At 35.6% G+C, this 10,521-nt stretch overlaps 1 protein-coding gene across 1 annotated transcript; it reads left to right on the forward strand.

Annotated features, from left to right (window-relative positions):
• The first annotated feature begins 1,487 nt into the window (after positions 1 to 1,487).
• Positions 1,488 to 4,172, forward strand: LOC132301399 (L-type lectin-domain containing receptor kinase IX.1-like). Its single transcript, XM_059798654.1, has one exon. It carries the CDS (start codon positions 1,488 to 1,490, stop codon positions 3,450 to 3,452), a length of 1,965 nt encoding a protein of 654 aa, XP_059654637.1. The 3' UTR covers positions 3,453 to 4,172.
• Positions 4,173 to 10,521: the final 6,349 nt, after the last annotated feature.

A 10,521-nucleotide genomic window follows, 5' to 3' on the forward strand; every position in this document is an offset into this window, starting at 1 on the left:
ACTCCAAAATAGTTAGATACTTTGAAAATTGTGACTCACAATTTTTTACCCTCTAAATTATTTTTTAATAAAAACTTGCACTTCCATTCCGCACAGAACAATGTACAAATTTTTTATTTTATTTTTCCTTTTGGGTGACACAAACTCTATGAATAGTAGAAATATAAGTTAAATGTAGCCGGTTTCAAGAATCAATCAGATGTATGTCATCATTTAAAACTTATTATAATCACTTGTTTATAACTTGTGTATGATATCAGTCACTAGAAGTATAGAGTTGTGTATGTCCAGTTTATTTAGTATTATTTAACGCATACTTGAGTTTCATGAAAATTACAAACAAGTATAGCTATTATAAATTTCACTTCTAAAATACTTTTATAATGGGAAGAATTAGAAAGAGAATAGAATTAGGAAAAAAATTTAAAAAGGGGCAAATTTACATTTAGGAAAAAGTTAGAAAGAAAATAGAATTGAAAAGATAAATACCTAAATTATTATTATAATGAGAAGTGGGAAATAGAAAAGAATTTTAAAAAAGGTAAATTTATATTTAGGAAAGGGTTGGAAAAGAATAGAATAAAAAACGTAAATTTACATTATTAAAAATACATTATAAATAAATAAATAAATAAATAATATACTACAGTCTTTGTACTTATAATAATAGTATAGACATAGATATAAATTGGTGTTTTGGAGTTGTATATGTTCACCCTCCGGACTACGGTCTCCTGCTCATTTTGCTCATTCAGTACTGTCAATTATGGCTTTCTCGTAACCGAGGAAGGTATCCCTCTTTGGTTCTCCTGCTCATTTTGCTCATTCAGTACTGTCAATTATGGAAGGTATCCCTCTTTGGTTCTCCTGCTCATTTCAGTATAAATATAGGCACGCTTACACGTGATACGTACCCGGCCAATAAAGAATATGAAAACTCTTAAATTAAGAATTACCATTAGATTTAAGATATTCTTGATTTTCACGATGGAGGATTTTCATAAATTGTAAACAAAACATTCCATTTAACATCAGAAATGCCGTCAAAAAGTCAAACTATTTATAGACAGAGTACTAGAAAACAAATTGTCATTGAAATGTATGGAGTACACAACCAAGAGAGCATGAAAGTTTAATATTGCATAACGTGAAAGACATTCAAAAGGGCCATATGACTTTTTAAAATAAGGATGATCCAACTGGTTAATTGCTGCAGACACCTGGTTGATATATACTTCTAGTGATTTGGATAATGGAATCCTGCAATAACATCATACCTAAGTAAACAATGAAACCCCAATGTTAAAGACTTGTTCAAAGCTCATGTATATATCTAATATATAGCATTAGAAAAAGAGGGGATGGAAAAGGAACAAATTAGCTGACTAAGTAAACAATGGCTGCCTAATAACAGTAAATTAGAGAGAAATGTACCTTCTATTGAAGTGACAATTTGCAGGCATAGCAGCTAAGCTTCCTTACAACCCATGGTTGCTTCTAAGATTTTTCTCTTTACGATAAACATTTTCCTTTCTTTAATGATCCCTTTTGTAGTTCCATTGTCCTTCAACATCACCAGCTTCACTCCAAGTAATTCAGACATAACCTATGAAAGAGCTTATCCAGCAAACAATGTAATCCAACTCACAGCAAACCAGCGTGATTTACCTTATAATTTTTCAAGCATCGGACGAGCCACGTATGCCAAGCCGTTGCAACTTTGGGACAATGCCTCAAGAAACCTCATAGACTTCACTACCAATTTCACATTCGTCATCAATTCGCAGAACAGAACATCTTGTAGTGATGGGATCGCGTTCTTCCTTGCGCCTTCAGGATCAAAAATCCCTGATAATGCAACTAATGGTGGTGGCCTTGGCCTTACAAGTGACTTCCAGCTACTGAACTCATCGGATAATCCATTTGTCGCGGTGGAGTTTGATATTTATCAAAACCAATGGGACCCGGCACATCAGCATGTAGGTATTGACATCAACTCTATGGTATCGGTTACAAACATGACATGGTGGGGAATTAAGACAAATATTTATGAAGGGAATATAAATGGTGCTTCGATTAGTTATAGTTCTGCCTCAAAAAATCTGACAGTTGTCTTCACTGGTTTTAGAAATAGTGATCCTTTCGAAGAAATGCTTCAGTACACAGTTGATCTAAGGGACTACTTGCCAGAATGGGTTACAATTGGCTTTTCTGCTGCAACAGGAAATAAATCAGCTATACATACTATAAACTCATGGAATTTCAGTTCAACAGATCCAGGGGTAATAACGAGAAATTCCAATCCTTACCCCAAATCAAGTAAAAGCCATACAGTATTTGTGGTTGGATTGGCTATTGGCGGAGGTGCTTTGGTTGGTATATTGAGTGTGGTTTTGATCATCTCCTGGAAGAAGAGGTGCGGGGTTCAAAACGAAGATGATCCTGTCTTAGATGTGTCCATTCTTAACAAATTTGAAAGAGGTGCAGGACCTAGGAAGTTTTCTTACAAGGACTTGGCTCGTGCCACTAATAACTTTGGGAAGGAAGAGAAACTCGGACAGGGAGGGTTTGGTGGGGTTTACAGAGGTTTCTTGAGGGACCTCAACTCATATGTTGCTGTGAAAAGGGTGTCAAGGGGTTCAAAACAGGGTCTAAAGGAGTATGCATCAGAAGTGATCATCATTAGTCGATTGAGGCATAGGAACTTGGTTCAACTCATCGGTTGGTGCCATGAAAGAAGAGATCTGCAACTTGTTTATGAGTTGATGCCAAATGGAAGTTTGGATTCCCATCTCTACAAAGAAGAAACCATACTGACATGGGCTGTGAGGTACAAAATTGCCCAAGGTGTGGCATCTGCATTGCTTTATCTTCACGAAGAATGGGAACAATGTGTTGTGCATAGGGACATAAAGCCGAGCAACATTATGTTGGATTCAAATTTCAATGCCAAACTTGGGGATTTCGGGATAGCTAGGCTTGTAGACCATGAGAAGGGATCACAAACAACAGTTTTGGCAGGGACCATAGGCTACATGGCTCCTGAATGTGTCATTACAGGCAAGGCCAGTAAAAAAACGGATGTCTACAGCTTCGGAGTTGTTGCATTAGAAATAGCATGTGGAAGAAAACCCATCAACACCAAGGCTCAAGAAAGTCAGATTGGCATGATAGAGTTGGTTTGGGACCTCTATGGAAAGGGGAAGCTTCTTGGAGCAGCTGACCCGAAACTATTTGCAGATTTTGATGAGCAAGAAATGGAACGATTGATGATTGTTGGGCTTTGGTGTTGTCACCCATATAACAATTCCAGGCCTTCAATCAGACAAGCAATTCATGTCCTGAATTTTGAAGCCCCATTGCCAAGTCTTGCATCAAAAAAACCTGTGCCAACATATGGAATGTTTACTACATCTGGATTGTTTCCTACATTTCCAGCTTCACTTTTGTGACGTTTCTGATTTTTCCCTATTTTTCAATTTCAGAGATTTTTTTATTTTTCAGATTATTTATTTTCTTCGTCTTGTTTTGTGTGTCGAACATTGTGGGTGTATCGGATGAGTTTCGAGAGTTGATTGGAGCATTTATTTGAGTTCGGGACTCTTAGAAATGCATCGCTGGCCATTTCAGCATTTTTCAATTTTTCGAGCAAGGAGGTCCTAGGCGGACTCGCAACCGAATTTGTAATGTACGAGAATTATTTTTCGAGACTATTGAATGTCTTACATTATTAATTAATATATATTTGTGTGACTGTATGTTTAAATGAGTGGTTGTAATGTGTTTAGCGTGTATATATATATATAAATAATAATAATAATTATTATTATAAAAGATGATATTTTAAAAACTGTGAGACCCACCACTTTCCTTTAGTAATGTGTAATGACTATATGGTCATTAGATGACCATTTTTTTCTTATCTTTTCATGCAGCCATTTTTTTTTCTATTTGGTTTCTATTTATTTTTTATTTTTTTTCTTTTCTTTTCCTTCACCAATTTAAGGGAAGATCTACATTATATCATTGAGAATTTGACTTTGCCACTGAAGGCAAAGTTAACGAGCATGATGAGAGCTCCGATTTGATCAAAGCAAAGTTAGATTTGGGTGATTTTGCTGAATTTTGAAATTTGGAGAAAATTATGGCTTGTTGCATCTAAAGAGGTAGGGTTATCTAATTGTCAAATTCCTTAAACTTAATAGTTAATTGTATATTTTTGCCCCCTTTTTACATGTCAATTTGATGCTTAAATATGATTCTTGGGCTTTGGCTTATGTATGAGTTTTGTCTAATTGATAAATTGATATGAGTATATGTTGGTTTTATGTATGAATTGCAAAGACATGTAATTAAATGGGCTAAATGATGGATTATATATTTTTCTTATATGGTGGTGTTAATATTTTTGATTAAATACATGCTAGATAATATTTTTGATTAAATACATGCTATAGATGTAAATTAAGTCTCTATCTGGCTATAGGATAGTCTATTGTATTATGGAGCAAAATTATTAGTGATTAATTATCGTTGATGCATTTTTATATTGCACGGCTTAAGGGTATTCAAGGGCATTGAGTTGTGTGGATGAGGGATTTGATGTGTGGATAGACGAAGGTGCGGTTATGATGTGTGGATACGAGGGCGTGACGTGATAAGCGCCGAATATTGCATATTCAAGCGCCCTAAATTGCATTAGTTAAGTCCATTATTTGATTTTATTATGTAGATTATCTTCATTTGTGCATTTTTGTTTATTTTCAGGTTCATTAGCTTAAAAGAAGCAAGAATGATGTTTTGTTGAAATTTTGAATGCAAAGGCACAATGTTGAAGCTTGGCAGCAGTGGAACCTGACTTTTGTCGCCATTTTCGACCTAGAAAACTCAAGAACTGGACTTCCATCATAACATGAAAGATTTAGATCTCTGAATTAGCTTTCTAAATCTTGAAACGGTTTGTCATTCGGAGCTAGGAGCAGAGAGTTATGACCTTGTTACCAAAGGTGCGCAGAACTGCCTGACAGCAATAAAATTCTGCCTTGATCTTCATTTTCGACCAACCATCCTTGAGAGTTGGATCTCTACCAAAACATGAAGTATTTAAATCTCTGAATTAGCTCTCCAAATCTTCAAACGGTTTGTCATTCAGAGTTCGGAGCGCAAAGTTATGGCTGTTTAACCAAAGTAGGTCTGGGCGGAGCAAGTGAAGCATGGAGCTTTTTACACTAAATTCGAGTGCTCGAGGCCTTGCTTCGAGTGCTCGAATTTTGGGCAGATTGTTGTTCGGGAATAGCCCATTTCAGCCACTTGCACTCTACATTTACCAACTTTGGATTTCCCTATTGATGAGGTGGTTGAGGATGTCTTTTGGGGGAGAGAGAGAGGCCTTATCTATAAAAGAGAAGAGAAGGGAGGCCACAAAAAAATAATTATCCTACATTTTTACAAGATAGAGGAGAGAGAAGAGAGCAAGAAAGAGGAGTTCTTCAAGCCAACACAAGGGAGCACGAAAATGGAGTTGGATGCCTTGCTTCCTCCTTCATCTAGAGCTACCATGGGTAACTAAACCTCTTCTTAGGGAGTTGATGTAACCCTTGTCAAGTAAATATGTATTAATTGTGTTTATATTTAGGGAACTTTGCATTTATGTAACAAGTTGTTTAATCTAGAGATACACTTTGATGTATTTGTGTTTCATTCCATATTTAATCTTGTAAAGACTATTTTCTTGTCTTAGAAATTGTTTCTTCATGATTATGCTACTTACATCTTTATAGTGAGAATGAAGATGAGATTATACAATGGTTTTAATGGCATTTTGTCTAAGAAATTTAATAGTCCATGGCTTAGGGAAACCTTTGATGGATTATGGCTTAGTTCTTGACTTCATGTGCACTTACCACATAAATTGAGGACTTTGATAGTTCATAACTTAGGAAGGATACTTCATTCTATACCCTAGTTTAGATAGATGACTTATGCCAACCTTTGATGGATTATACTTAATTCTTGAATGTGTGAACTTCTTGAAGATATTGTAGTTATCTTGCATTTCTACATATCATGGTTGCATGTATACTTTGTTCCCCAAGTTAATTGCAATTAGGCATGTTTATATGGCTTGTGGTGAAGTCAATTCCCTAGTCTCTTCTCTATTGTTCTATCTCTTTACTTCCTAGCACACAATTGTTTTATGCACTTTGAATTCCTAGTTTAGTGACCATCAAACAAACCCTTATTACCCCTTATCATTCTAAGAACAGTTCTAGACACTTAGGTTGCCATAGACTAGCGCAATCCTAGTGGTTCGACTTACCCGACCAATAGCCCTATTTTACAATGATTCGTGCTATTGCGAAGGTTGATGTTTAATTGACCAACCGATCATGACGTAGGGTTGCATTAGGCATATTATGCATTGTATTGCATTGGATGGTATGATAATTATTTGGTAGACGAAAATGTTGTTTGTAAATCCCTCGTATGATCCCTTACTCTTTTTCCTATTCATTATTTGTAAGACATATAATTACTTACCTTGCTTAAGGAGATGCCACTTAGGCAATCTCTATTGAGCCATTGTGCTCACTCTACATTTTTCAGGTTTTGGAGGAAAGGTGGTAGATATTGATCCTCCACTTGCATAGACGAGATTAGAAAGGATTTCCATTTTCCATTTTGTATTGGAGGATGTATTTGTAAAGTTTAGACAATTTTATGTAATGGCCTATCGTTGTAACTTCAGAAATGTAACCATATTCTTTTGAGACATGTTTAAATCTGTTTTTTTTTTTTTTTAGACACATATATATATTGGACTGGACTTTTGTAGTTAAATGTAATTAATTATATTTTCACATTAGAAATAATTGTAATGCCTTAGATGACCTCAGGTTTGGGTAATGACCCGGTTAGAGATCTGAACCCCCTAGTTCGGGTCGTTATAAATTTGGTATCAGAGCCTTATGTTCGAAAACGTAAGAATGACGAGTAGGGTTAGTCTAGATGGAGTTAGAATTGGGTTTGTGTAACAATCTGAACCAGGGGTCCGAATCGCTAACCGGGTCCTTAACCAAACCCGAGGACAAACTAAGGGTAAAATGGTTATTTTACATTATAAGAGGTTAATCCATCTATAAACTAATCAAATGAGGTTTAAAACAATCATTCTAGTCATTCCACGATACTCGGTGAAGTTCTACGGTCGTCGGTTATGAATTCCCAAAAGTATCCTTACTCGGTTCAAGGTTAATTTTGATACTATTCCACTAAAACCACAATAACTCTCAACATGAATGGAATTTGAAGATTAGATTGGTCTTATTGGAAAGCTAACTCAAAATCCTTGAAAATAGGTTCAAGAATGACCCTATTTGAGTTTGGAACGAAAAAGTTATGATCTTCTGAAGTTAAGTGATCAAAGCTAATAAGCTAACAAGCAAAATGTGCACACTGGGGGACTTGAACTGGTTCAGTGGGGCTGAACTGGTTCAATATGGGCAGTGTGCCCACTCGAGAACCAAAAGGACCCCTTTGAACCGGTTCAATGGGGCTGAACCGGTTCAAGATGCCCAGAACCCTAAAAATGTACCAAAAAGCTTAAAATCTTGGATTTTTGCATATATGCATCACTTTGGTCCTTATGTGACCTTATTTAAAGCCCAAACATGTCCCAAATCTTTCATTTGACAGTATATAAAGCATAATTAAACTCTCGTACATTCAAATATACCGGATACAAGCCCAATACGTCATTAAAAGACCAAATTACACAAATATCATTTTATACAAATTTCAAAGGAATTAAGTATAAGAAATAAGGCCTCTATGGCCAAAATTACATAGTTTTAATAAAAATAAAATGAAATCCTAATTACATCAATATCCATGGATGTAATTCATTCACCGGCTCACCTCCGAGTTCCTGAAAAATGTTAATGATAATGGGGTGAGGTCAATAGCTCAGTAGAAAAAGCCTAAAGTATATTCTTAAAACTCTCATGAGCCGCAACCAAAGAAAGGGAATCAAAGAAAAAGGGATCTTGGAATTATAAGGCATATCAATCATACATGAATTTCACAAATTCACAAACCATACCATTAAACATAAAATACAAATGTTCCCTTCTTTCTTTCTAACCCAACCTCACTAAAACCCTCCTAACCATCACTTTGGCTTACCACACAAACTACCGTCTCATTTTCTAACCTTTTTCCCCACATCAACCTTTATTCTCTCAACTCACCCCTATGCCATGAGTATGCATATCATACAACCATTCATCAATATACAAGTCATGGTTTACATCATAGTTATATTAAAACATTCAAACACAAAAATTGATCACATAAATCATACTTTCATATTTTCTCATAAAAAAATAGCATGCTTGGCACAAATACAAGAAAAGCATCATATTATCTACTCAAGTAATTAGATCAAAACTATCTCATGCTTAACAGACAACCAAAAATTTATAACTAAGCATGCTTCACAATATCAAGAGATTCATGTAAGAAAATACATAGAACTCACTAAAATAATAGGAATTTATACTTTAAACTTCCCCTACCTCGAGATAGCAACCCAAGCTCCAAGTTCCAAATTCAAATCCCACCAAAAGCTTGTAATACTTGTACTGATGTGTGTCAATAATAAATTAACCACTTGCAATAGAATGAATCCTTATCGGATAGGGCTATGTTGAGGGTGTCAAACCTCAAGGACTGTGATGGTTTATCGAGTCTTCAATTAATACTATTTTAATTTAAAAAGATGAATTGATTTGTTGTGTTGTGCTGCAATTTAATAATATAAAAGAAAATAAATTGAATAAAAAGTTTGAGATTAAGAGAAGAAATATTTAGGGATTGACTTCACCACGAACCTCATACTATGCTCAACTATTCAACCTTGTGATTTCAGTAATTATGTATCATATGGAATTAAACTCAATAACCTTTGTTTAATTCAGATTCAAAGAAAGATGTTTCATGAATTTTAATTAATAATAACCTATCTTCGGTTGGCACGAATTATCTACCAACCTACTTCTACCTAATTTTGCAGTATAACTCATCTTCCCTAGGTACAAACTATGAAAATATTCATTCATGAAAAATGTTTGAACACAACATGATCTCCATTCTTATATCTGACAGGGCTCCGCCAGATATCGTCGAATAAGAATGGGTTGACTATAATTTAAGAATAATTAAATCTAAGACAAGGTATTAATCATTCAAAAACTATTTAATAATTAAAACACCAATTGAATTAAACAATTGCACAAAATCATGCAATCAAAATACATAATAAATTAAATTCCCAAAGTACAGAACAATCAAACCGTAATATTCAGATTCGGGCTACATCAACGCCCTAAGAGAATAATTAGCTACTCATGACGACGCAAGATATCATCTGTGTTGTTGTGGTCTTCATCGCCATGGACCGCCAAAACTCCTTTTAGATCTTCTTCTTCAAAACCCTAAAAGCCGCCGTGAGAGAGAGATATGAGACAATCAATATTATTTTCTGTAGCCTTCTCCTCTTCTTTTATAGTGGAGAATAAGTCCTAATCCCCTTTGGATTTGTTTTCTAACTATTGGTAACAATTGGGCCCATAAGGAAATAAAGAAATATGATTTTTGGTAATCCCCGCATGTATTTTCGACTTGCAAGATGTCTAGGCTCGAGCCTTAGAGTCCTAGGCTCGAGCTTTGAGGTTTAGGCTCGAGCTTTTGGGTTCAGGCTCGAGCATCATTTGCCAGCAAATTGTTTTGACTTTGTAATGCAATTTTGACCTATTTAGAATGCGAATCTCAAGATGGCTATTAGAGACAAAAAGATTGGGCTTTGATTCTTCGTTTCATAGCCGCTAAGTTTATACAATTTGGAGTTCTGAGTCAAAAGTTATGGCCAAAATATTAAAGCAGGTTTAGAGTTTTCAACCATGCTTAAGCCCGAAGTGGTGGTGCTCGAGCTTTAGGAGCAAAATTTGTCCAAAACATCTTTTTATTGATGGTGCTTAATCCTCTCTTCATGGTGCTCGATCCCAAGGTGTTGGGCTCGAGCTTTGGGGCTGTGGGCTCTAGCTTTAGGTGTTAGTGCTCGATCCCTGAGGTTTGGCACAAGGTTTGGGAATTTGGAAATTAATTCCTTCAAATTCCAACGCCTTGTGCTCGAGCTTAAGGGTCAAGGCTCGAGCACCCTATGGTTAGGCTCGAGCTCCCTTTATTCGGGCTCGACCCTAAAGGTGCAAGGCTCGAGCTTCAATGCCTTGGGCTCGAGCTTTGGATTCTGACTTCTTCCAAACTTCACCATTTAAGTTCTTAGCTTGCTTTGAATGACGGACAATGACTCGATAAACTTTTTTTTATCATTCTTTTCATTATAAAAGCCTGGTTTTCACTCTTTTTTTGGGAAAGTACCTAAAAACACGAAATACACAGAAATCAGTCTAACAATGGATAGAAGTATCACTTTATGTCTTAACATACTTATATTTAGGGGCT

Source organism: Cornus florida, unplaced genomic scaffold (assembly GCF_030987335.1).
Source record: "Cornus florida cultivar Cherokee Brave unplaced genomic scaffold, ASM3098733v1 CherokeeBrave_3.0.0_Hap2_Chr03, whole genome shotgun sequence".
Taxonomy (NCBI): domain Eukaryota; kingdom Viridiplantae; phylum Streptophyta; class Magnoliopsida; order Cornales; family Cornaceae; genus Cornus; species Cornus florida.